The following is a 25193-nucleotide window of genomic DNA, read 5'->3' on the forward strand; positions in this document are numbered from 1 at the left end:
CTCTCCAGATACCTTAGAGGGAACAGACTCTTTTACCTTGCAAGGTACTGAGAATCATCTTGCCATCGCCATGAATTTGTAGCCGCGAAAAGAGTCGCAAACCCCTCTCGGCACGATTGGTAAGGTTTCCCTTGTAGATCGTGCATCGATGGAGTAAGGATCGACGCACCGGCCTTCCACATCTCTGCCCAAGTGTGCAGACCCTCCGATCTTGCATTGCCTTCCCCATATCTACTCCTAGGACACTGACTTGGGTTCTCACGTTTGTCGCGAAATTCACGAAAGTTGCCAATCTTATCGGAACCCCATGCCGACCTCTAATCATCCCGGGAGCCCGGACTCTACCTTGGGTCCGATAAACGGCTCGACAAAGTTGGCGCCGATCCTTTCGCTCGCCCTACTCCTTCCGGGCCCTTCCTCTCCCGACTAAATCGGGAAGGCCTCCTCCGGGCCAACTCCTTGTACCGTTGTGCCTAAGTATATTATTACAAAATCTAGATTACAAGGTTACAGGAACTAGACTTTTCTGCATGGTAGTGATTTGGCCACATTCCAATGCACGGAGCCAATACGACTCAATTTCGTACTGGCCGATCCCCAAATCCTAGCGGTGAGATGGTCGAGCAAGGTGAGTACTCCTCGCGTCTTCTCTAGATGCTTGTCTTCGTTATGAACATTGCATATGTGTTGCTCGGTTTAAGAGTATGTTGAAGATAATGACGAAAATCGGTTCTCGAGGTTGGTGTACAGAATCAAAAATACTTCCTGTGAACATTTGAAGGCTTATATTCAATGTAGGCCCACGAGAATGTAACTCCCGGATATCAGAAGGCGAACCCATTAAGATGCTTCTCATTCTCGAGGTTCCATACCCTTTCAATCAACTGATTAACTTTGCCCGTGTCCGTGAACCCACCATATGTGGCGAGAGCGCGTGTTTTTCTCTCAATCTCCTTCCTGTGAACAAAAAGTCAGCTTGACAACTTCGTAAAAAAGTGAAGCACTCGCGAACGTACCTTGTTAACGGAAGCTCAGGATCTCCCTTTGCAAATTCCACTGTCTCGGTAAACTTCTGCCCATCCTTGGTAGTAACAATCACAGTTCCCTGCCAACTCTCCGGGAATTTGCTCTCAATCACCGGATCCAATTCCATCGTCACGCGACCTTGGAACTCTCGCAGGGATGAATCTTTCAAGTCTTCCTCGGTAAAGTCAGTGATCATAGCCTGTCCCTTTTTGGCAGCCACGGCAAGAACAAAGCCCATCGAGAATTTGCTTTGGTGAACAGTCTCTCCCCTCCCGCTAAGACCGAGAACGTTGAGAGCCGCCTGATAGGTGCGTGCAACGACAGACTCAATATCTTCAAAAGCAACTCCGTTCTTCTTCATGAGGCTCAACAGTGCATCGACGCTTGGATGAGTATGCCGACAAGACGCATGCCACTTGAAGCTGGACCGAGTTACTTGGTAGTTCTCCCCTAGATTCTGATCAATCGCTTCGAGATTCGTGCTTCCCGGGACCAGCGCAATACCCATCGCTCGGGGCCCTTCAAGGATGTCGCGTGGGCCAAGGAGTCCGTCACGGGCAGAATAGGCGGCAAATATTCCATCAAAGCACGCTTTTCCCGTGTGCACTTGTTTTGAGTGCGTCGCGTCCATCAGAAACTGCCAAAGTCCTGCTGCTTGTGTTCCCGCCGTTCCAATTGCAGACAGAGTCTGTTCGGCATCGAGCTTCAAAAGATGGGCAACGGCTGCCGCAACTCCAATGACACCTCCGGTTGCAGTCGTGTGGAAGCGCTGCATCATGGTAAACAGGCAGAAGTCATTGTGAAAGCTTGAAATAGCGTACCTCGTAATGGCTCTTGCCTAGAAATTCTCCTACCCGGCAGCCAACCTCGTAACCGACGACGCACGCCGCAATGAAATCTTCTCCACTAGCTCCAACTTCCTGGGCCACCGCAAGGGCGGTGGGATATATGACAGTCGCCTGGATATAAATCAGCTTTCATCTTGAGAAGACGAAGCTTGGAAGGAAGCCCAAGTTCAAAGTCTAGTAAACTCACAGGATGCATAATACTGCTATTGTGGAGATCGTCCTGTTCAACCACGTGGGACGAAGCACCGTTGACCAGACTAGCAAAAGCAGGACTAGTCGTGAACCTCAGGTCTCCATCAACCAATTCACTCTTCCCGTGGGAAGGGCCCATTTGTACAGCGAACTTGGACATGGCAACGACAGCTGGATGATGGCGACCGGCGATAGTACAGCCCAGCGTGTCCAAGAAGAAATCTTTAGTCTTCTCGACCACATCTTGGGGGATATCAGCATATCGGAGGTTGGCAGCCCAGCTAGCCAAACGCTCGGTTCTCGTCCCATCTGCGGGCAATTTTGAAGCCGAAGCCATTGTTGGGTCGGCGGTTTTCTAGCCGCGGATTGTTTATTCTGATTTTGGGATCAGGAAGTTTACGCCCTTTTGTGCTGGTGTGTAGAATCTGAGGGGCATCGCGGAAGTTAGTCCTTTACCCCATTAAGAACAGCCACTTTCCGAGGTAAAAGGCAGGCCGGTGTCGTACCAAGTAGGCGACTCTCATTAAAGTGGGGCGACTGAGCTGGCCTGTACTACAGCCCCAACTCCCGGGTCTTTGCGCTGCCATATAGCCGATCCAATGACGTACGTGCGGGATAATGGTGTGGAGGATCCAAGTAATGATTGAAGTTCAGAACAGAGCCAGACATTCATGCAATGGAGTATGGAACAGTTTTTGATGCTCATAAGCGTGACATTCGCCAGGCTCCCGTACTGGATAGCTTTCCCTGCCGGCTTTATTGCCTACACATCGTTTCAGATGATGTGGTTGATCGGGCCTTTCTAAGTAGGTACATAATTTGTGGTAACCCACGGAAAGTAACACCAAGATCTAATAGATACACATGGTAAATCCATGCCAGTAGTTTACTGCTTTGCAGACCCTGTATTTTCAACAGCATCTGCACGATCCCAGCTATCTGTCTCCAACGTCCGGACCCGATTCTCGATCTCCAGAATGCGCTGCCGCCACTCCTGCTTCGCTTTCTCCTGCAGTTCCCAAATTGTCTTGAATTGATCAAAGATAAAGGGCGGCAGCTCGGGGGTCTTCCGGTTCTGCTTATAGTCATATGTGACAATATCCTCATGGCAGCGAGCTGCAGGGCGCTGACGAGATTCCGACAGGATCATCACCTGGAGCTGGAATGCGGATTGTGATGCGAGAGTCGATGATGGATCTTGAACTAGCTTTTGGTAGATAGTGATCTTGTCCGGGAATTTCATGGGCTGTCGCAACCGCGATACATTCTTTAGCCGAGCTGTCCAAAACAATACCGTCTTGATGACTTACAAACTTATAGTCGACCTTGATACTTCGCAGGATGAGCCCGATACCAACAGAATTGAGAAGGCCGAGCCATTCCTTCCTGTTTGCTTGGTCGATATGATTGCCGATGTTGCGGGTCCAATTTACCCGAGCGGACTCGGCGTATCTAACATAAGTGACATTATTGACATGTCCTGTTTAGCGGTCAGATTTAGGGGTCCATTGGAAAGACTTTATAGGTGAGATAAAATGCATACCCTAAGCCAGATATGTCAGCATTTAATTCAGATGTAAGGGTTGCGCATCCAGTGCAACAAAGGACAGGGGCACGAGCTTACCATGACATCCTAATCGACAGGGTAGATCCAAGGTCAGCGGTCTCAATTCACCCATAAAATGGCAGCAATTTGGGCCTAGACTCATACCATCTCCCCCCACACCACATTATGGCGATACAAGGCCCGCCTCTTCTCATCGGTCAAGAAGCCCTCACTGCCAGCAATCAATTCTCGCCAGTCCCTGGCCAATTGTTGTAGGATCTTCCCTGCCTCGTCGACTTGGTTCGACTTGAGACCGAACATCATACACCGCCCAACTCGTCGCTTCATCATGGTGAGCCATCGTGGATCGATTGGGTGCGGTTGTGCAGGCGGGTTCTCCGGTGTCGGCCCGCGCGCATTCTGTGCTGGTGCGGTTGTGGAAAGGTGACGGCGCGTGTAGAGGAAGGAAGTCGAGCTTGGAAGCTGCCTCTGTAATACGATTCGTGGAATCATGATGCGTGTTTGTGTGGAGAGGAGTTGAATGTGATAATCGCAGACAGTTGAATGCCGAAGCTTCGGCCAGGGTTCGGCAAGAACCCCGCGTGTAGCCGTATAGCGCGTGCTTGCGTCGCGTTAACGATGTTCCCTTGGAAGCATAGTACTGCTTTGTGTATTTTTTTTTTTCATATGCTTTGCTATTTTGATTCATTACTATGCTTTAATCAAGCCCATTGTTGCCATAATTCGCTATCAATAGACCCCTTGGGGGGTACTGCTCAACTAGTAGCTACGTTTCAAACTAGTTAACCTCTACAAGTTTGTCAATCGCGATAGAATGACAAATAGGCCATCAAATTTGTACCGAAAGTTGAAAGCTCGGCTGAGGTAAATTGACGGTTGTTTGACGTGTTATTGTTTGGCGTTCTTGATTCCGATAAACAGCAGCTCGAGATCTCCGCACCGCCGTACGTCACCGACAACTCCCGAGCATTTCTCCAACTTCACTTCCCCGTCTTTGCTATGCAAAACCCTCCTCTACGGATCTGATCAACTTCCCGACGCTGCCATCTCCAAAACATCAGCTATCATTGCATGAACTAACCATGGTCAACCCTGAGCTGCGCCGTCAGGTCATCACCGTGTACAAAGGTACGATCGCCTCGGACAGGCTCTACAGCGCAAGCGCATTTCTGGGAGTATACTGACTGGGACCTGTAGAACTTCTCTTTATGGGGCGGGAATACCCCCTCGGATATCAGTATTTCAGGGACCGACTCCACCGCGCGTTTGCCGGCCAGGCTCATCTCCGCGACGAGGAGCAGATCCGAAAAGGAATCGCGAGGGCTGAGTTTGTGAAGAAAGGTAAGGCGTCCCAACCTGGTTCCGCTGAAATTCAAGAGGAATGGCCGTTAATCTTGAAATTTTAGAAGTCGAAGCTCTGTAAGATCGAACTCTACGCCTGCTTGACCTCCTCCCCTTCCCTTGACCACTGACTATACACTGCAACGATGCTTCCCCGTTCCCTTTCAATACGAAGATGTGGAGATTGGACATAATTCGTCGAGGTCATTCTGTCATTCTTTTATATATTGCCTTCTTGTGCACGCGGGCAGAGCCAGGTTATGAGGCAGCTGTCCCTGGTCCACTCATTTTTGTCATACATCATAGCATCATGCGAGCACAAATCTCCCCCTCGACTCAAAATTTTGGTTTGAAATGGACGCTGACAAGATCACCAAACTCCAGGTACTACCTGAAGCGGTATCGGACGCTGAAACAGCGCTATGAGACTTCTTGAAGCCCACGTTGCCACGTTGCCACAGACCTCGAAACTCCCGGACAGGAAATGCTCAGACCATATGCATCCTAGAAACCTGGAAAGACAAAAAAAAATAAAAATAAAAATAAAAATAAAAAACAATCACCAATTGGGGTATCACCAATACGAAGCGTACATCAATGATCACTGTTTTGCGCCCACCGAAACACCAGAATTGACTCATGGGGGGTCTCATATCTTTTGACCCCACCAGGCACTGACTTCGAGACACTCGCCACTGGCGAGGCTGCCCTTCTGGAAGAGGTCTGCGGTCATTGCCGCCCACCAGCGGTCCCACTCATCGCGACCCTTACCACTGGCCTCCATAAGCAAGGGTTCTAATCCTTCGATCATCTGGATGACCGTTATCAAGGCCGTTCTCCGAAGGGAGGCCTGTTCGGGAGTCAGTGACTTGCGTGCACGACCCTTGGAATCCTTGCCGGTGCCTTCTCGCTCCCACCGCAAGTCGCCGAGTGGGATTGCGATGCGGCGGCTGTCCACATTCTCGAGGAGATCCACCTCCGAATTGAAGGACAGGCCAATGGTGGCACATGGCAAGGCCGTGAGTTTGAGCCGGTCGAATGACTTCTCGACCCAGGAGTTGTAGTCGACGAGGAATTTGTTCTGTGCTCTGGTGAAAGGTGTGGCGGAGGAAAATGTATAGGTGGCGGTCGACTCGGCGATCTCTTGGTCTTTCGTGGAGGTCTGGCGGGCCGGTGCTGGGTTAGGGAGCAGTGACCGGAATACCCAGTCCGAGTCCCACACCTCGAGGATTCCTCCAGATTTCAGGATTCGAAGAGGTTCACTCAAGCCCGAGGCTTGTTGCGCGGGGCTGGAAGAGCACATCCCCGCATCTTTAATAAAAACAAGATCGAAATAATCATCGGGGAAAGGTAGACGAGGCTTTCGTAGGTCATGTCGTTTAAATTGCCAGTTCATTCCCTGTTTGCGCAAATCCGGCGCGAGCGATACCATGTCAAGGCCGACAAATGAAACGTTCGGCTGGCCGCGGCGAACGAAGTACTCATGGCACAGGCCGGACCACAGACCAGATCCGCAGGCGATCTCCAGGACGCGCTTAGGCGGGTGATTAGCCAGGTGGGGGTTGCAAAACGGACCGCCAAAGACGCGCAGCAGCATCATGGTGCGTAGGCTCTGGCGGTGGATCTCGGGCAGGTCGCATGGTAGAGGATATGTGTTATCCGGGTCGCGGAAGTAGGTGCGGTCGCCATATCGCGCGAGTGGGTAGGTGTTGTAGTCCGTCAAGGATCCCAAGGACGAGGAGGAGGTTGCGGCAAAAGTCGAGCTGAGGTTGGAGTGAATTTCTGAACCCGAGCCCGCGGGGGCCGCAAACGAAGCTGTTCCTGCCGACATCATATCCATCTCCGATTCAAACGCATCGATTGTCCCCGTTGACTCTTCAATGCGGTTCTCCGGTCGGTTGCATTCTCGTGCAATTGAAGTTTCATGAACTGAGCGACATACTTGTCCAAGTGAAAAGCTCGAGGTGTACTTTGCTCAAAGGGAATTTCGAGAGAAGAAAAAGTGCAACTAGAGAAGAAAAAAAAAAAGGGAAGATCCAGGCGGCCCGGACAAAATCCTTTAGTGTAGTCGGGAAGAAGTTGAAAATTCGATTTCGGGGGGCGTTCACGCTCGAGTCATGGAGTTGGAGTATGCATAAACGACGCACTATTCCCTCAGGCTCAGCAATAGGCAAGGTCGAGGAAAAAGGAAGAGAGAGAGAGAGGGGAATGGAAGGAAAAGTCGAGTAGAAGACCGCCTAGTTCCGACCCCTGGAACTAAGTGCCATTTGAACAGTATCCACACGAGTCCAGAAGGGAGGCTAGTTTCTCGTAATGACCAACATCAGTACGGAGTACCGTCGAGGTAATTATGGACTCCAACTCGTGGGAAACTACGGACATAGATTGCAATTGGTATTAAAAGGAGTCGCCCCGCCAATGACAAATATTGGCCGCGTTTCGGCTAATTTTTGGTCTTCACAAAGCCATTCGAGGAACGCAACGTCTACAATTCGTGCCTACAAAGGAGGCTTCAGTACGCCTAACAGGTCGGGGCGGGCGGTTGTGCCGACCTATACTGACATCATGAGTCGAATGGGTACCACGGGCCACCAGTGCCACTTGTCCCGAATGAATCTTAAGGGATTCGCCGCATCTGGCAAAAGGCGGATGCCGCATCGCGAACTATAAGCGGAGCGTGCATCGCTATGCCATACCAACAGCTTCTTTCTTGCTTGCTTTTTTTCTATTTCTTTTTTTCTTTCCAAACGAGCCCCTCTTGGAGAGGCTCTTGGAGGGGCTATAACACCGACACGGTCCTAAACTCGACCAGCCGGGGTCTCTGGCCGGTGCGTGCGTAGCTGACACGTGGAGGGAGTCGGGACCATCTGGTTGTGACCTTGGATAATAAGAGTTTTTCGGAGTGACAGGCAACGGCACAGAAAATTCTGTGTTTTGCAAAAGTACCTTTTGTACTGGTCAACGGGTACGGAGTACAAATAGTCCCAAATAGTACTAAGTAGTACGACTGAATACAAGGCCGCCGGAGATCCCTGCCCGCCATGTCCACCGTCCCAATTCTCAGGTACCCGGCTCCCAAACTAGCGGTACAGTAGGTGAGACTTAGGCTCGCCTTGCCTCTTCTATCCGATACCTGCCCCGTGCTTCCCGTGCTATCCTGGGGAAGTTTCCAGCCCCCAGTCTCTTCCCGGCTGTTGTATCCCTGCTCTCCCGGCACTCGGCCTCGACTTTCTCCTTGACCCCGATGCTATGCCCCCCCACCCCCCGGTAAAATATGTTCCTGCAGACTGAAGACAAGGATTGGATCTACACAATGTACATCAAAGCGCCTGCCTCGTACTTTTGGGCTAGCAGCTCCCTGGACTCGTCAGATCCTTCTGTCATTGTTGGACTCTCAGACCTCGAGCTGAAATACGAGCTCTGTGTTTTACATATCTAGAAGTGAAGTAATAATTACGAACGCCTCATTTTCTGATACGATATCAACGTATCCCGGTCGCATGACTTCAAGACAACCGTGGCCAGATGCTGCAGTGGCGGGACCAGGGGGCGGAAGTATGTGAGAAGCGGGGCTTTGCGTCGATCGTGTTATTCTTGCCTATGCTACCGTTAGTTCCAAACCCTGGGAGTACCCTAGGCTAAGAAGCGAGATCAATAGTGGAGGCGGATACCCTTTTTTTTATTTTGGCGGGGAATGCTTGGACTCGAGCATGGTCTCGGGATTGGGCCATTATTGTACGTGTCGGTTATCGTAGAAGCGTGTAGTTGTCGGACGTGAAACATGATTTCAGGTCCAAAAATCCAGATGTGGCAACGGCGAGGTCAATAAACTATCATCTGTGCCATCAAAGACTATTGCTTCGGGCCTCGAGGTTAGGTCTTACTGGCAGTTAGCAGCACAAACCGGCCCTGGTCACAGTCATTTTGGGCTAACTATACGTGCCCAAGGGGGCTTTTTTTCAAGTCTTGTGCCATCATTATTCCCTAACAGGAACCGAGGGGGTCTCTGATGTGAAAGTTTCACCATCCTTTTTTAGTGTTTATCTGACATACATCTTCAGGATAAAGTGAATGGTGGACTAGTGCCAGGTATAGTCGCATGGCTTTGCATGGCTAGCTGGACGAAAGGAAGCATCTGGGATAGATACCCCGTAAGCCTGCAGACAAAGAGATGAAGGAAATGAGGTCGACCTCGGTCTGCCTGTTAAAGCTGCTATAGCCATAATTCAACAAGTGAGCAAGTCAGAACCCGGACACCAGGTTCCCAGCGCTTAACGCCACTAAACGACTTCTCTTAAGCGGCCACCAGCCGCCAATGTCACAACCCTCTTAAACATCGCCCCTCCCTAGCCCCATATTACTTCACTCCCTTCAAAATCAACCATTTTTTTTTACAAGATAAGCTTAGAAGTACCGTCGAGAGACCAGGGAGGAATCGGCCCCGTCAAGTCTTGGCGAAGGCGAATCACATCCGGTATATCACGTGAGGACGCTACTCCCGCCTTCGATGCAAACCGTCCAAGACAGTCATCTCGATCGCTCTACCTTATCGACCGACCTCCCCCCGCGCAAGAGACAATCGTGCGAGCTGCCCCCAAATCCTTGACCTTTACTCCAGACTATCCTTCTGACTCTTTGACCTTCCCCCAGCTTACTAGACCACCCATCGGTGCTCGTGACTTCCGCCCGCCCTCCCGCCCTTAGGTGCCGCTCAATCCAAACTCGGCCTTACCATCACCGACTGCTATCACCCCACCGTCCCGAGGTCATCTGTGGCCACTGACCCCTCAATTGTGCTCTTCTAGACGGGGTCGTTCTGCCTCAGGACTCTATGTGGAAGAAGAGAAGAGACCGTATCCGATCCGCTACTCCTCTCCTCATCTCTTCCACTCCGATCCTGTCGCCGCGTGCCCACCCCCCGGTTCTTCGCCAGGGAAATAAGACAAGGTCTCGTCTGCCCCGTTAAATGGCAGATGGTACCTACAGGTTCCAGCAGCCTGGGGCCGGGCCGTTCTTCTTCCAAACGCAACCGCAGCAGCACTCGCACCAACGACACACCCTTCAAAACGGAACCAATTCTCCGGGGCGACTGAAATTCAACCACGAAACCCCCTCGCCATCTCGATCGCCTCCTGTAAACCAATCGGCCTCCTTGAATCCATTCACCATGTATGGCCAGGGCCATCAAGGACAGCATGTTATGATGAATAGCGGCCAAGCCCATCAGCGGTTTGGAATGCAAATCCCCAAGTTTCAGTCGCAAAGTCATCATCCCCACCATGCCCAGCAACCACACCATCACACGCACCACGCCCAAGCCGCGCACACCCTCACTCATCACAACAACTTCTCCGGCGGCGCTCTTTCCACGACTACTCCTCACTTCACTCCGACCCACCTCCAGAATGGCACGCCGAACGCGGTGGATGATGATATGGATGACTCGATGAACGAGCATTGGCAGCACCAGCTTCAACTTGCTGCCGAGTCGCGACAGGCTAATTCCCCTCACTACTATGCCCGCGTCATGGCACAGCAGTCCAAGGGGATACAAATTATGCCCAGTCATGCAGATGCGTCGGAACAAGGGGCCGATGGACGCAATGGAACTGCCGCGGGGAAGCCGGGCTCTCGGCAAGGTTGGAATGCGCTAGATTTCGGTGGACAAGGATTGCGGGCCATGGCTACCTCGCTTTTCAGCTACGGCTTCCTTGAGAAGCTGTACCTGAACCACAACAAGCTGAAAGCGCTCCCTCCGGCAATCGGTCAGCTTCGGAAGTTAACTCACCTCGATCTTTCTGGCAATGACCTGACTGAGCTGCCCGAAGAGATCGGCATGCTGTCAAACCTCAAGAAGCTCTACCTTTTCGACAACAACATCCGCACACTCCCCTATGAGATGGGTTACTTGTATCGGCTGGACACTTTGGGCATTGAGGGCAACCCTCTCAACGATGTTCTCAAGTCTCAGATCATGAAGGATGGGACCAAGGCACTGATCAAGTACCTCAAGGAAGAGATGCCTGGTGAGTCGATTACATTGAACCTTCAACTTGAAAATCTGTGAATTGGATTTGACTAATCTTTTATCCCCTTAGTTCACCTGCCCCCGCCCGATCGAGATTGGGTCATCCTTGACGAAACCGCGAGCTCGACTAACAGCCCCACCGAGAAAATCACGGTCCTCTCCTACAACACCCTCTGCGATTCCTCTGCCACCCAGTCACACTACGGCTACGCCCCCTCCCGCATTCTTTCCTGGGAGTTCCGCCGAGAACTCATCCTTAACGAATTACGATCTCACAGTTCGGATATTGTCTGTCTTCAGGAAGTTGATCAAGGAAGCTACAACGGCTTTTTCCGAGAACAACTTGCTTACAATGACTACAAAGGTGTCTTTTGGCCGCGTGGGCGTGCGATGGGCATGCAGGAGGATGATGCGAAGAATGTCGACGGTTGCGCCACGTTCTTCAAGGGAAGCAAATACATCTTGCTGGACAAACAGTTGATCAACTTTGGTCAAACCGCTGTCAGACGGCCCGATGCCAAGGGTCAGGATGATATTTACAACCGGCTGTGGCAGAAAGATCACATCGCAGTTGTCATCTTCCTGGAGAACCGCCAAACCGGAGCACGTTTCATTATTGTAAATGCTCATCTCTACTGGGACCCGGCATTCAAGGACGTCAAGCTCATCCAGACTGCCATCTTGATGGAAGAACTCACGAAACTTTCGGACAAATACGCCAAATGGCCTGCGTGTACCGACAAGACCGCATTCCGTTTCTCAGAAGCAGAAAGCGAGAACACGCCCACCGTGGAGCCCGCACCGTCAGCGGAGTATGCCAGCGGTGACCAAATTCCTCTTCTCATGTGCGGTGACTTCAACTCCTCGCCTGGGTCGGCGGCGTACACCCTGATCAACACCGGTCGACTTGTCGAGGAGCATCCGGAACTTGAGAAGCGCCTCTACGGTAACCTCAGTAAGGTCGGTATGACGCATCCGTTCAAGCTCAAGTCGGCCTATGGCTCTATCGGGGAGTTGAGCTTCACCAACTACACTCCTGACTTCAAGGATATCCTTGATTATGTGTGGTACACTTCCAACACACTTCATGTGTCGGCGTTGTTGGGAGAGGTAGATAAGGACTACCTCAGCCGGGTACCCGGGTTCCCCAATTTCCATTTTCCTAGTGATCACGTTGCATTATTCGCGGAGTTTACCGTTAAGGGGAAAAAGGGTAAGGTTGTGGAAGCGGATTTTGGACCGCAACGACACTGAGGGGCCGGAGCATTTCGCGTCTTGGGAGACGGGTGTTTGTCTAGTCTGGTTTTTCTTTTTTCCCATTTCCTTTACTGTTATCTCGGAATCTTTGGAGCGGTGGGTTCTTAGCTCGCTGTCTTTGTTGTCTCGTCTCGTCTTCTTTTTATCTTTCTTGTTGTCGTTTCTTCACCGTGATTATGAAGTTGTTTCCTTTTCTCTCCTGCCTTGCTGTCCTCTATCTCCTGCCGTGCTGTTGAAACGTATCCTCCAGTCGAAATCCCGATTGGGGGAAGTGGTAAACGGCGTGGCAGTCTCGCTTTCCTTCTCCACCCTCACTGCTTTTTCTCATCTCTGTTCTCTTCACGTTGGGGTTTCCTGATATCTTCTCGGTTTCATCTCACCTAATCTGTAACGTCATCTGGGGTTCACGACGCTTAGTGCGGGTTGGTGTTCAGGTGGAACAGGTGGCCGAAGGACTCGAGGTTGCTTGTTTGGTTTTTGCCCGGCGAAGGGAGTTTTCTGATCCATGTACTTGTTTCTGCCGTGCCTTATCGAGAATAGAGTGTGGCTATTTCCATCTTGAACTGCCGAAATGTAGATTCGTACTGTTATGTACTAGCGTCGGGTGATGCCTCATCACATGTCTGACACATGAAATAACCCGTCAGCAGTGTGTTCTTCCTTTCCTACCTTGTACCAACATCATGACTACTGAAGAAGGCACTCATACACTGCCCGATGGGCAGCAGCTCTATACCAAGACCTGGAAGGTTTGTTTCTCTGCTTGTTTGAGGGAAGCGATCGTCACTAGAGATCAGAAGCACATCTCTTGGGAACCCTCCAGAGACTCGTCCATTTATTGGCCTTTCCTGGCGGGAAGACGTCCGAAGCTAACTTATCTTCTTTAATAGCCAAATGAATCACCTCGGGCTGTCCTGGCCTTTGTCCATGGATTCAGTGATCACTGTGAGTCTACCGGAAACAAGAGCTACATCCACATCTTGGAGAGCGACTCATCTATAACTACACAGGCAATGCCTACTACGACTTCTTCCCAAGCCTGGCCTCAGCCGGTATTGAGGTTCGAGCTTTTGACCAGCGGTACGTAATTCGGCGTCTAGAGGAGCAGGAACATACTGTCCAGCTTCCTCGATAACCCGATACTCTGTACATTACGACTAAACAACCGTATTCAACAACAGAGGCTGGGGCAAATCAGTCAAAACGCGCAAAGACCGTGGCAACACCGGCGACACCGCGCAAGTCCTCTCCGACATGCACTCGTTCCTGGCCAGCGTCGCAGTACACGCCGAAGCAACCAACACCCCACTCTTCCTAGCGGGCCACAGCATGGGCGGCGGTCAAGTACTCACCTACATCCTCCACCCAGAGTCACCCTACCACACAGCCAGCAAGCCTAAACTATTCGGCGCTCTCGTCTGGGGCCCGCTCATCACGCTGGACCCGTCAACCCAGCCGTGGAAAATCACCCTGGTAGCAGGTAGACTAGCAGCGCGGGTCCTCCCACGGTGGCAGCGGCACACGCCGCTTGATCCGGAACTGATATCGCGGGATAAGCAGATAGTGGAGAGTTACAAGGCTGATGAGCTGTGTCATGATACTGGGACTCTGGAAGGCTTGAAGGGGATGTTGGATAGAGGGTTGTGGCTGGATGAGGTCGGAGTGGATGTTTATGAGAGGGCCGGGCTTTTGCCATTGTGGGTTGGGCACGGGGCTTGTGACCGTGTTACTGGCTTTGAAGGTACGAAGGCATTTGTGAAGAGGCTTGGGGATAAAGGAGATGTTACGTTTTGTCAGTACGAGGGTGCTTTCCATACCTTGCATGTGGAATTGCCTGAGACGACGGGAAGGTTCACTAAGGATTTCTCGGATTGGGTGGTAGCGAGATGTCCTCCTGTGGCCGGTGGTGTCTCTGGCTTGGGTGAAAGTCAAGTGGAAAGTGGTCAACAGGATGAGCCAGTTTCGGGCGAGACGGAGGCCGAGAGTGGAAAGAAGGCGAAGCTGTGAATTGGCAGTGTTTGATGCAGCATCCTTTTTCGGGTGTTGCGTCTGATTATATATCCATGTCTATTATACAATTGTCTTGGTCTATCTCTTAAGTTTCTAATTTACAGGTGACGATACATATGTACCTCGGAGAGGAGAGAGATCACTTAGCAGGTGGATCTTCAATGCGTCGCCAAACCCCAACAAAGCCTCCGCCCATTGTGCGCAAGCCGACTTTGGGGCGACATATCATGACCATGTCATCTTCTTTACCCGATTCCTCGGGAGGAAGGACCTCGCTGGCATTATCTGTGGCTGCCTCATCAGACTCAGCTGGAGTAGCTTCATCCACCTCGGAAGAAGGTCCCCAAGATGAAGGGTCAGCGCCGGACTTCTTAGCCACAAGACGGACATCCCATTGCCGGCCACTACTGATTCCAATGCCGAGCTCGACGACTCGTTCTTGGAAGAAAGGCAGTCGATGCTGGCGCATGATCTTCACACAATCACCGACCTGAGTGATGCTGGGCATGAACACGATCAGGATACCATCTCGTCTCAAGATTGGAGCCACGTGAGGAATCCGAAGATGGGCGGAAGGCATGTCTAGGATGACGTGAGACAGGTAGGGCTCAACTGAGCGCGAACCGGTCAGCGAAGCCAGGACACCGGTCTTTTCACGACGTTTATTCTGCTCGGCGACCCAATTCTCGACCGGACCAACGTAGAAATCAACATCACCGGTGTATATACCGCGGCGGAAGCCCCGTACGTTCTGCTCAGCTAGCGCTGAGAACTTGGACGAGACATCCACGGAGTGAATGATGGCGCCCCGCTGTGCTCGCCACGCATCCCATTCCCGTTGTGTAGAGTCAACGCTCGTGGCTGACTGTGTGTCTTCTGAATCCTTCTCTCCGGGTCGTTGAAGTCGGTCTTCGACGAACTGAATCTGAGATCGTCGGGGTTGAGGAGGTGGAGTTGTGTTGGCCGCGTGGATGGCGCGTGCCAGGTGTAAAGTCAGGGAACCATGCCCCGTTCCAGACTCAAGAATCTCTAGCGGAGGTTGGTTCTCGTTCGCGGCTGGAGGATTGACATGGATGTCGAGGAGGGAGACGATCAGGGTTGCATCATGCGAGTAGATCTAACGGCGTGAGCAATTGGGTTGATTCGCATGGGCGATGCGCATACCGGCGTCACATGTCGAGGGGTCAAGGCAACATATTCTTCCAACGTTGGAAGGCTCAATCGAAGCTCTGGACCTGCAAAGAGATTAGTTCTCCGCCCAGAAGAACGTCGGTGTTTCCTACCCTTGTGTGCCTGGACAGCATCCCTCACCCGGCTCCCAATGATGCGATCGTGATCCACGTGTCCCCGGCGCAGACTTGTCTTGCTACCTTTCGTCAATGGCTTCGTCAATGAAGGCTGCTTGGTGTGCAACACGGCCCGATCGCCCTCTGCGCGTTGTCAGTATTCAGCTCAGCGCGAAGATCCTCAATGGGCGCACCTCGAAAGATGGAGAAATCGGTATCAACGGACCGAGCGCGAGGAGCAGTCGACGGCGCAGACCAACCTAGGACGCGCCGTAGAGATTGTAACACACGAGCCATCGCAGAATCCGGGGCTAAAAATGACCAGAACGGGAAAATCTTGGGCGCGGCGAACATTACCCACTCCGGCGCCATGATTGACCCACATGTTGATCCCCGGCTTCCCCTCGCTGGTTCACCGGACCCCTCGATATTCTTTTTTCACGCTCTTGCCTCCCATTCTCTTGCCATCTACAAGTCCCGACTTCCAAATTTCGATCCTCTATTCCGTCACAATGGGGTCTACCGTTCTTCCGTACATGGAGACCAAGCCGAAGTTGATTTTCTTCACCGACTTCGATGGCACGATTACAGTTGATGACAGTGGGTATGCCCTGGTTAAACGGATAGAGTCCGAGGCTAACGGTATTCAAAGGCAATGACCATATGGTCCGTGTCCTATGTCTTTTCGCGCTCTTCCCAGACTGACCGTCGCAGATTGATAATCTCGGTTTCGGCCGCGATCGCCGTCAGGTATTGAACGAGCAGGTTCTCGCCGAGACTCTTGGTTTCCGGTAGGATGGAGACATACATTGTTGTATGTATTGATAATTGACGTACTTTGTCTTCTAGGGATGCCTTCCGCGAAATGCTCGACAGCATCAAGACCCCGTTCAACGAGTGTATCGAGATCCTAAAGAAGAACATGAAGCTGGACCCATACTTCGAGAAGTTCTACTATTGGGCCAAGGAGAACAACGTGCCCATCGTCATTTTGTCCGGGGGCATGCGGCCGGTCATTAGCGCTCTGCTCGAAGAGTTCTTGGGCCACAAGCCCGACAGCCACGTTCATATTGTTTCCAACCAAGTGGTGACCCGGGAAGGCAAGGATATCAACAGCGAGGGCGGCTGGAAGATTGAGTTCCATGATCAGAGGTAGGTCTTTACCGGGTGCGAATTGGCTGCATATCCGATCAGCATACTCACGCTCACCTTCTAGCCACTTCGGCCACGACAAGTCCATCGAGATCAAGCCTTACACTGCTCTGAGCGACAACGAGCGCCCGATTCTTCTGTACGCCGGTGATGGTGTCTCCGACCTGTCGGCCGCGGCAGAGACCAACCTCCTGTTTGCCAAGGAGGGCAAAGGTAACCTCCCGACCTTCCCAAACTCCCCAAACTCCCCCTGCCCGACATCCAAAACTGACACCGTTCCAGACCTTGTGACCTTCTGCCAGCGCCGAGGTATGCCTTACACGACCTTCCAGAACTGGTCGACCATCCTGTCAACCACTCAGGATATCCTCGACGGTAAGGTGACGCCCAGTCAGGTGGCTGTCAGGGCCAAGAGCGCGTAAGAACGGGAAACCATATAGAAGTGGACATATAGAGGACGAAACGGGGGTCTGAAATAGTATTTGTACCCCGGATCGTCAGTAATAGAAAGTACCAATAGAAATGAACCCATCATGACGATCAAAGCGGAGAGTCTTCAGGAGTCGAGAGTGACCGACCGCCTTGCGGGTCCAAGCGTCGACCTCGAAGTTCCCCCAAAACAACTCTCATTTTCCCATCTACATCGAAAGGCTCCATGGCTTTATGAGTTGACCTAAATCTGCCGGTCTTCTCTTGGCCTGGATCGCACCCTCCCTTTGTTTCTGGGTGACATAATGCGACACTGCGCCTCTCAACTATCTTCGAAGTCCTTGCCAGGGTGATATCAACTACATCATGGCTCGCCGGCTCGTACGTCTCCTTTGTGGAATTCTGAGACGCCAGACTAATGTGTTTTTCCTGTGTAGGTCCGAACGGGCGTTCAGCTCGGCTTACTAGTAACCTTTGTGATTCTTTTGGTCGTATTACTCGATAATCGATTCCGTGTCCTTCCCAACTCCATTCATGGCCACCTTCCGATGCACTACTCTGGCTACGTGATCACCGATGTGACCGTTACCCAATGTTCATCGATCAACCCATTCTCCACTTGCAAACTCGACCCGGATGTTTGGTACCGCATCGAAAAAGACCTCTACCTGCGCTCGGGCTGGACCTCGACTGCCTATATTCAATTCCAGCGGAAGAAGGAGGAGGAGTTGACTGCGGATGACAAGGTCGTTATCGATTTGAAAATCAGTCGTCTCACTCCTCCGACTGAGTATAGTCCCAAGGGTGAGGTCGAAGCCTGGGAACCGCGACCGGGTGGTATCTGGCTGAAGCGTTCAGCCTCCCGCCACGCGAGCGATTCTGGAAATGCGGTGACATACATCGATGTTCTTTTCGGTGCGGATGCCGTGGACCCCCGTATCAATTGGGAAGTCAAAGATACCCCTTTGTTGCTGGATGGCTGGACAGAAAAGCTGGAGACTCGTCTCAGCATTCGACGGGGGAACCCGACCAAGACCAAGAAACCTACGCCCAGAATTAACGAGAATGGAAAGTTCAAGGTCATGCAGCTGGCGGATCTACACTTAAGCACGGGTCTCGGAACTTGTCGTGACCCTGTTCCGGCTGAGCATGCGCCCGGCCACAAGTGCGAAGCCGATCCTCGAACCTTGGAATTCGTGGAACGACTGCTTGATGAGGAGAAGCCCGATATGGTTGTTTTAAGCGGAGACCAGGTGAACGGAGAGACAGCACCTGACGCTCAAAGCGCAGTCTTCAAGGGCGTCCAACTCCTTGTCGACCGCAAGATCCCTTACACCGTCATTTTCGGCAATCACGACGATGAAGGCGACTTGAGCCGAGCACAACTCATGACCATCTACGAAGACCTTCCCTACTCGCTTGCAGCAGCTGGCCCCGAAGACATTGACGGAGTCGGAAACTATATAGTCGAAGTTCTCGACCGCGGCAAGGGCACGCACTCTGCCCTTACCTTCTATTTCCTTGATACCCACTCGTACTCCCCCGATGAACGCCAATTCCGAGGGTACGACTGGATCAAGCCGAGTCAAACTCGCTGGTTCAAGAACACCGCTCAGGGCCTTCGGAGGAAGCATCAGGAATACTCTCACATTCATATGAACTTGGCATTCATCCACATCCCCTTGCCCGAGTACCGGAGCAGCGGGAAATATTTCAAGGGCCAGTGGGATGAGGCTCCAACAGCGCCTGGATTCAATTCCGGCTTCAAGGATGCCCTCCAAGAAGAGGGCGTCCTCTTTGTTAGTTGCGGACAGTAAGTACACCCTCTATGCCACCCGGGCTTCCAGACTTTAACCACCACGCAGTGACCATGTCAACGACTATTGTATGCTCGAGCCCGATGCAAACGAAAAGCCCTCTCTATGGATGTGCTACGGCGGCGGTAGCGGCCTGGGTGGCTACGGCGGCTACAACGACTACGTCCGGCGCGTTCGCTTCTTCGAATTCGACATGGGCCCCGGCCGTGTCACGACCTACAAACGCCTAGAGTGGGGACAAACAGAAGCCAAGATTGACGACATGATGATCATCGACGGCGGTGCTGTCAAGGGTCCAAGTGAAGCATCTTAACGAAGCTTTCTACTTTAGCATTGTTTCTTCACGGCGAGAGTGTCTTCTGTTGCCGTTCTGTCATTTCCGTTCAGGATTTCGTCCATTTTCATTTCTCCTCTGTACATATACTTACATCCCTTTTCCCTTTTGCCTCCAAAAGGTCGGCGTCCGTAAGGTGTCTATCTCTCATTGAATATTTCATATTTTCGTCTCAATTCTTCGAATGTTGTCTAAAGCGTATCGAGTAGGCTTTTATCTAACCTGTACATTTAACACTAGAATAGTGTGGCCTTTTACCACCACTTCTCGAAAAATACTCTCTTGTCTCCATTCACTCCAAGAACCCTCTTCAGTGATTCTACTATTTCGTCTGTCATCTGAGGTGGTCCACATATATAAGCCACTGTTTCTTGAGGATCAAGTTTACCATCCCCTCTCACGACTGCTGCATCAAGATCATTCTCATTGATCCTTCGTGAGTGGATCTTGAGATCAGTGGGAGAAGAAGAGACGGAAAGATCCGAGATTGAATTAGTGAGGAAGAGATCTAGGGAAATGTGCAGGCGCCGTGAAAGCGCCTGAGATCGAATGATCTGGCGCAGTCGTGGAAGGAAGAGAACCTGGTCAAGAACCGTATCTAAAGACGCACTCTCATGTCCCTGGGGAAGCCGACTGGTATACAGAAAATGCACACCCAATGGTTGAGAGGACTGAGTCTGATGGAGATGGGTGAGGATGGAAATAAGCGGACTAAATCCCTGTCAGATTTACTCCAGAATCTTGATCCTCGGGTTATACAGGTCGCGCACGCCGAGGCTAACAGAAATGACAAGACGAATGGAACTGCTTACTTGATACCAACACCGCCGGCAATGAAAACCACGTTTTTGACTTTTTGTATATCTACTCCGGTAGGAGGCCAGACAAAACTGCCGCCCACGCGGATGTTGATTTCTTTGCCAAGGATTTCATCTTTGGGTCTCCATAGCCATGCAGCTGGTGGGTTGCTGGGGGAGTTCTGGACGGCCAATTCCACATAAGGTTTTCCCTGGGACGCAGGTGCACTAGTCTCTGCGCCAAGTAGTGGATCGGGAGACTTCAGCGACGACAGCAATTGGGCGTCTGCCGGCGTGGAAGTGATAGTAAACCCTCCAGCAGCGGCAATAGAGGGGATATGAACATCTAGCCATTGACCGGGAAGAAATATGAATGGCTGTTTCTTATCATCCTGGTGAGTATAAGCCAAGGAGTTCTGTGTATGGGTGGGTTATCACGAGTATTAACGCCAGTGACAGAAGGGACATACACTATCCGGCAGGGCCAACCGTAGCAGGCGGATTGAGGGGTTGACTTGATCCACCTGTGACAGTCGCACTGGGTACAGGTGGTTTTGCCGGGGTTCGGCCGCCGTGCGCAATTCGTGCGGAATCGAGTCTTCGCGCTGGGACATGCTGCGGGCCGTGCCTGTGATGGCACGCTGGGAACTTCGTTGCGCAGATCGCAGGATTGGTCGGCACAGTCGCAAACCCCTCATCTGATTGAGACGGGTTTGAAAGTACCTCTGGAGAGCAGGAGGATCAAAATCCCAGTAGCTCCAAGGTCGCTTCCACGTTGGAATGTTGCACAGGTGTGAGATGCGGAGTAAGAGTTGCCCCACCTGATTCGATGACTTCTGCTTCAACATCAACATAGAACATTGTCCTCTTTGAGCTTTTCTCCATTTTAGTGTTTTTCCATTCTACCGTTCTACAAGGATTGCCTGAGTCAAATGCAAAATCATCATATGGATATGTATGCAACCACAACCCTTGGAATAAACGCATGGCACATCACCAGGCGTGACGGGGAACGACTCGAACTCCACCACGGCGCTTCGCCAGGCATCTCGACTCCTGCCTCCTGCAGCTCGAGCGTGCTGAGGCATCGCTGTGATGCGGAGCCACCGTGCCACCGTGCAGATCCGCCCGTGTGATGAACTAGTGTGTGACGACCGGGCAGCTCATCCCCCGTTCCCCCGTCTCATTGGTGCAACAGCCCTGGCCCAATGCTTGCTCTGGCGCTTTGCGGCCATCTAGCATTGGCCAGATGCAGCTCTCAGAAACACCCCCAGGGCTTGCTGCAACCTGCTTCGCTGCTGATTCGTGCCCCTCTCTGTGCTGGTGCGATGGGCGACTGCGGTTTCTGGGAGCCCGGGGAGACCTCGAGCTCATATCTAACGCCCTCCATACCCGCACTCGAGTGTTCCTGATTTTCTTGCTTTCGGTGCGAAGACCTTGTCTGGATTTTTACATGCGAAGCACTGAACGCCTCAGCCAGCCGGTCTGGTTGATTCGCTTCCTTAATACATTTGCGGCTTCCCAACCCAACCGCCTTCTCAGAGCGAAAAGTACTCGGCGCTAATTGCCCACATTCGCGCAACCACCGTCAACATGCAGTTCTTCTTCCCCAGGAAACATCGTCACTATAAAGTGACCCTCTACTTGATGGTCGTCGAGTTCCCGATCACGGTCGTCTTCTTGACTCTAACGGGTATCGCATCGCACAATCTGTATCAGACATTTCTATGGCAGGATGGTGCAGACAATGGTTTCAACAGCGCCCCCGATGAGGCTCTTTACGCCGCTGCTAATTACCGGCCATACAAAGCGCCTATGGTGTGGTCATCATTGTATGCCGCCTTCGCATCCAACCTACAAACTCAGGAAACAATAGCTGACAGTGAGATAGCCTGACCAACTACAACCTGGTCATTGGAGTACTGAGCACCTTCTTATTGATCGTGAAATTCCCTATCCACTGCATGCACCTGTTTTTCCCTCCTATCGCTGCAACAATTCATGGAGCCATCATGATCATCTACATTGTGTCGGCAAGCTTTCAAGCAGGAAGTGACATGTCAGATCCCAGCCACCCCCAACCCGGACCGCCCTGGTATATTACCAAGAGCTGCAGCGTCGCAGCCCACAAGTCGAATATCGGGTATTGCGAGCAGGCGAAATCACTCTTCGCCGTTTGCGTTATCATTATGTATGCCAAACACCCCTGCCATTCTTTCAACAAAGACAAGACTAACGCCTTCCGCAGCGTCGTCTACTTTGTGGAATTCTGTATCAGCGTCCATTCGTGCTTCATCACCCCGGAGGAACGCGAAGAGATTCTGGAGCAGAGAGAAGAGAAGAAGATCGAAAAGGAATTCGAAGAAGAGATCCTCAAGTCTCCTAGCATGATCCCCTTGACCCCAGGCCCACCTCCACCTGGACACATGAACCCAGGCTTCATGCCGCATCATGGTATGGTACCTCGTACCCCAGGCTTCCCACCCACGGCCGCAACGGGCTACGTCAAGAACGGAGCCCCCGTCTCGCCATTCACCCGGCGCACTTTGGGCTTCAACCGACTCGGTGACAACAATGGAAGTACATCATCGGATCTTCCACTGCGGAATAACTCCAACGTGTCCACGCCCCAAATGCCAGCGCGTATAACGACTACGGAGCTCGGGGCACCAGCGTCATCGATGTACTTCCCTCCGCCCCCGAAGAAGGCAAGCAAGAACTGAATCATCGAGCTTGATTGTGTTTTTGTGATCTGCGTTCCTGATACCATCTTTTGTTTTCCATGTATCCTGCTGTCCTTTCTTATAGGGTATTTTGAGTCTCCCAGCGTGACACGTAGGCACGCAGTTCAAGCCCTTTTTGAATGGCTTTGAAGCATCAAAATAAACCAAGTACATATCAACGGCGTTTGAATAAGGGATCATTGCGCCTGAAACATAGCAGACGTCATTTTTAACACCTTATCATTGGAATGAACTATTTATCATTGGAACGCAAAAACAAGTAATTTCAGTAATCGTATATTATCGAATGCTGGTACGTCTGAAGACAAGCCCAGAAGTTGAGACCAAATATATACATCAAAAATTGTGGACATTGCAACACTGTCATAATTTCATCAATCGTGCTAAATATCGAGCATGAGGCTGCTCAAGGTCAAGCTCATATCAACTCCGCCTGGAATACCGAGGCTTGGGGAAACCGATCGCAGTTAAATGGGTCAAGCAGCTGAAAGGGTATCTTGACGCGAAATCGCAAACTGGGGAGAGAAGAAAGACAAGAACACAAACTTCGGCTGCCGAGAGCCTGCCAGTTTGGAAATAAATAGGGGAAGCTAGGTAGATTCCTGTCGCTTTTTCTCCTTTTTGGACCAGCGCACTAGAGTTCGTCAGCTTCAACTCCATATGACAGGAATATGACAGATACTTACAGCCACAGGCATTGCACAGCGTCTTGGGCCCGTTGGGACCCTTCCGCCACTCGGGCGAGTCGGCTGTTCCGCAGTCACTGCAAGAGTGCTGTCCCTTGAGTCTCTTGCGTCTGTCGCCTTCTTGGGCATTGCGGGCTTGGTCTGCAGCCGTGGTGATGTCAATGTCGCAGTGAACCAGCCGGCCCTTGCGCACGCCGGTACTCAGACCCTGCGATCGTTCGCCATCACCATAGTAGAGACCGGTCATAACTTCGATGCCGTCGATGTGCGATATTCCTTCATTTGGGGGAGGATTATCGAAGAAGTCGCCCGAGTTATTATCAGAATCTTCCGAGTTCGAGTTCGGAGCGACGGTCTCGCTCGATTCCTGATCACTCAGAATGATTTGTGCGGTGGCCGAATTGTCGATCAGCGACTTCTGTTCTTCAATCTTGGGATAAGGCAAGCGGCTCGAGTTCGCCTCTTCCTCTTCTTCCTGCTTGAGTTTGGCAATTTGCTGCACTAGACGTGCATTCTCGATCTTGTGTTCCAGGAAGGAGTCGAGAAGCTGAGAGTTCTTCGTGGGATAAGGCCGACACATAAGGAAGAAGCCCGTGCATCGCTCCTCAGTAGAGGCGTATCTCCCCTGAGATGCGTTCTGGCTGGCGATGTGCGGATGTCCGTATATCTCTACCAGGCAGTAGGTATTGCTCGACTTTTGGAATCGTACATGGGTGCGGAATGCCCGGTTATTTGCGACAGCGTCGTCCATGTCTCGCAAGAAAATAGGCCTGTCGTCTTCTTGGATGTATTGGCTCAGGTGGCTGCCTTCGAGTTGCTTTGCCGCGCGACCGGTGATTTGCTTCGAAGATGGTGATGCGTAGGTGATGCGCCCCTGGGCGTTTAGTAGAACCAGCATATCCTTCATTTCCGCCAGGACACGTTCAATCCAACCTGGATCGTTTTGTAGACTCTGGTATCCAGCCTGCTGTTTCTGCATCGCATATGACCCAACAGATCCTGGAATGTTCTGTTGCTCGATCATGTAGCCCGGGTTGCCTTCACCGGAGCTGGGCCGTGGAAGCGGGTTGGGCAAGTCCATGCCGGTGTAGGCAGGCTGCTGGTGGCTCCGGGACATATTGACGAAGCGCGTACAAGGAAGACGAGTCCAGCTGCGAGATTACGCTGGGAAAGAGGCTGGCAGTGGTATTGCGCCGTCGAAGTCAAGGTTAAGCAGACACTAGGCGCATTCTCCGCACGCATAGAGGGGTAATCGGTATAGATACGGAGGGGGAAGAATCATATCCAAGCCTCGGACACGGGGCGTCAAAGTAGTATCGGGGCACTCAAAACCGTTTCCGGTGCCTCTTACACACAAGGCCTGGAATCCTGGAATCCAGGAAAGAAGAAAGTGAGGGAAAGCAGGAAATAACAGCCGGCCAACTGGTTTGACACACGTCCCGACGATCTGGTGGAGTCGCCTCTCATTTAATCAGCCACCGCCCCACGTGACTTCGTGTCGCACCCACGCGAAGTGGAGAAAGTTGATGCATCACAAGTGGCCCGCGATCTGAGCCCTCGTCCTTTAGCCGTTGCCTTCATACCGGATGAGCCGTTGTTCTCCCTGTCCACACCGTGACTGAAGCTGCCGAGCCGGGCTTCCGCTCACCGGCAATATGTGAGTGCAGATCATTCTCCGC

General features: G+C 51.9%; 12 protein-coding genes across 12 annotated transcripts; 6 read left to right on the forward strand and 6 right to left on the reverse strand.

Annotated features, from left to right (window-relative positions):
- Nucleotides 1–824: 824 nt before the first annotated feature.
- On the reverse strand, nt 825–2403 carry N7498_009508 (MmgE/PrpD family protein; the record flags this gene model as incomplete). The annotated part of the gene is made up of 4 exons (XM_058456564.1): nt 825–957; nt 1017–1795; nt 1848–1985; nt 2062–2403. 4 exons carry the CDS (start codon nt 2401–2403, stop codon nt 825–827), a joined length of 1392 nt encoding a protein of 463 aa, XP_058303463.1.
- A 549-nt stretch (nt 2404–2952) lies between these two features.
- Nucleotides 2953–4125, reverse strand: N7498_009509 (thioesterase family protein; the record flags this gene model as incomplete). The annotated part of the gene is made up of 2 exons (XM_058456565.1): nt 2953–3312; nt 3778–4125. 2 exons carry the CDS (start codon nt 4123–4125, stop codon nt 2953–2955), a joined length of 708 nt encoding a protein of 235 aa, XP_058303464.1.
- A 590-nt stretch (nt 4126–4715) lies between these two features.
- On the forward strand, nt 4716–5056 carry N7498_009510 (electron transfer flavoprotein regulatory factor 1; the record flags this gene model as incomplete). Its single annotated transcript, XM_058456566.1, has 3 exons — nt 4716–4761; nt 4831–4974; nt 5040–5056. The coding sequence occupies 3 exons, from the start codon at nt 4716–4718 to the stop codon at nt 5054–5056; spliced, it is 207 nt and encodes a 68-aa protein (XP_058303465.1).
- Nucleotides 5057–5623: 567 nt separating this feature from the next.
- On the reverse strand, nt 5624–6814 carry N7498_009511 (class I SAM-dependent methyltransferase; the record flags this gene model as incomplete). The annotated part of the gene is made up of 1 exon (XM_058456567.1): nt 5624–6814. The coding sequence occupies one exon, from the start codon at nt 6812–6814 to the stop codon at nt 5624–5626; it is 1191 nt and encodes a 396-aa protein (XP_058303466.1).
- Nucleotides 6815–9940: 3126 nt separating this feature from the next.
- N7498_009512 (CCR4-Not complex 3'-5'-exoribonuclease subunit Ccr4) lies at nt 9941–12256 on the forward strand (the record flags this gene model as incomplete). Its single annotated transcript, XM_058456568.1, has 2 exons — nt 9941–11000; nt 11073–12256. 2 exons carry the CDS (start codon nt 9941–9943, stop codon nt 12254–12256), a joined length of 2244 nt encoding a protein of 747 aa, XP_058303467.1.
- Nucleotides 12257–12916: 660 nt separating this feature from the next.
- N7498_009513 (acylglycerol lipase) lies at nt 12917–14266 on the forward strand (the record flags this gene model as incomplete). Its single annotated transcript, XM_058456569.1, has 4 exons — nt 12917–13008; nt 13150–13204; nt 13270–13339; nt 13441–14266. The coding sequence occupies exons 1-4, from the start codon at nt 12943–12945 to the stop codon at nt 14264–14266; spliced, it is 1017 nt and encodes a 338-aa protein (XP_058303468.1). The 5' UTR covers nt 12917–12942.
- A 142-nt stretch (nt 14267–14408) lies between these two features.
- N7498_009514 (tRNA (adenine-N(1)-)-methyltransferase) lies at nt 14409–15852 on the reverse strand (the record flags this gene model as incomplete). Its single annotated transcript, XM_058456570.1, has 4 exons — nt 14409–15386; nt 15434–15504; nt 15553–15699; nt 15750–15852. The coding sequence occupies 4 exons, from the start codon at nt 15850–15852 to the stop codon at nt 14409–14411; spliced, it is 1299 nt and encodes a 432-aa protein (XP_058303469.1).
- A 215-nt stretch (nt 15853–16067) lies between these two features.
- N7498_009515 (putative Phosphoserine phosphatase) lies at nt 16068–17129 on the forward strand (the record flags this gene model as incomplete). The annotated part of the gene is made up of 6 exons (XM_058456571.1): nt 16068–16155; nt 16208–16221; nt 16270–16346; nt 16405–16707; nt 16772–16920; nt 16990–17129. The coding sequence occupies 6 exons, from the start codon at nt 16068–16070 to the stop codon at nt 17127–17129; spliced, it is 771 nt and encodes a 256-aa protein (XP_058303470.1).
- Nucleotides 17130–17502: 373 nt separating this feature from the next.
- N7498_009516 (metallophosphoesterase family protein) lies at nt 17503–19266 on the forward strand (the record flags this gene model as incomplete). Its single annotated transcript, XM_058456572.1, has 3 exons — nt 17503–17517; nt 17574–18949; nt 19002–19266. The coding sequence occupies 3 exons, from the start codon at nt 17503–17505 to the stop codon at nt 19264–19266; spliced, it is 1656 nt and encodes a 551-aa protein (XP_058303471.1).
- A 275-nt stretch (nt 19267–19541) lies between these two features.
- On the reverse strand, nt 19542–20932 carry N7498_009517 (FAD-dependent oxidoreductase; the record flags this gene model as incomplete). The annotated part of the gene is made up of 3 exons (XM_058456573.1): nt 19542–19998; nt 20100–20500; nt 20555–20932. The coding sequence occupies 3 exons, from the start codon at nt 20930–20932 to the stop codon at nt 19542–19544; spliced, it is 1236 nt and encodes a 411-aa protein (XP_058303472.1).
- A 745-nt stretch (nt 20933–21677) lies between these two features.
- N7498_009518 (uncharacterized protein) lies at nt 21678–22807 on the forward strand (the record flags this gene model as incomplete). The annotated part of the gene is made up of 3 exons (XM_058456574.1): nt 21678–21916; nt 21976–22275; nt 22333–22807. The coding sequence occupies 3 exons, from the start codon at nt 21678–21680 to the stop codon at nt 22805–22807; spliced, it is 1014 nt and encodes a 337-aa protein (XP_058303473.1).
- A 611-nt stretch (nt 22808–23418) lies between these two features.
- On the reverse strand, nt 23419–24631 carry N7498_009519 (GATA transcription factor LreB; the record flags this gene model as incomplete). Its single annotated transcript, XM_058456575.1, has 2 exons — nt 23419–23462; nt 23515–24631. 2 exons carry the CDS (start codon nt 24629–24631, stop codon nt 23419–23421), a joined length of 1161 nt encoding a protein of 386 aa, XP_058303474.1.
- Nucleotides 24632–25193: the final 562 nt, after the last annotated feature.

The sequence above is a fragment of the Penicillium cinerascens genome, assembly GCF_028974065.1.
Source record: "Penicillium cinerascens strain IBT 15544 chromosome Unknown scaffold_4_segment0_segment1, whole genome shotgun sequence".
Classification (NCBI taxonomy): domain Eukaryota; kingdom Fungi; phylum Ascomycota; class Eurotiomycetes; order Eurotiales; family Aspergillaceae; genus Penicillium; species Penicillium cinerascens.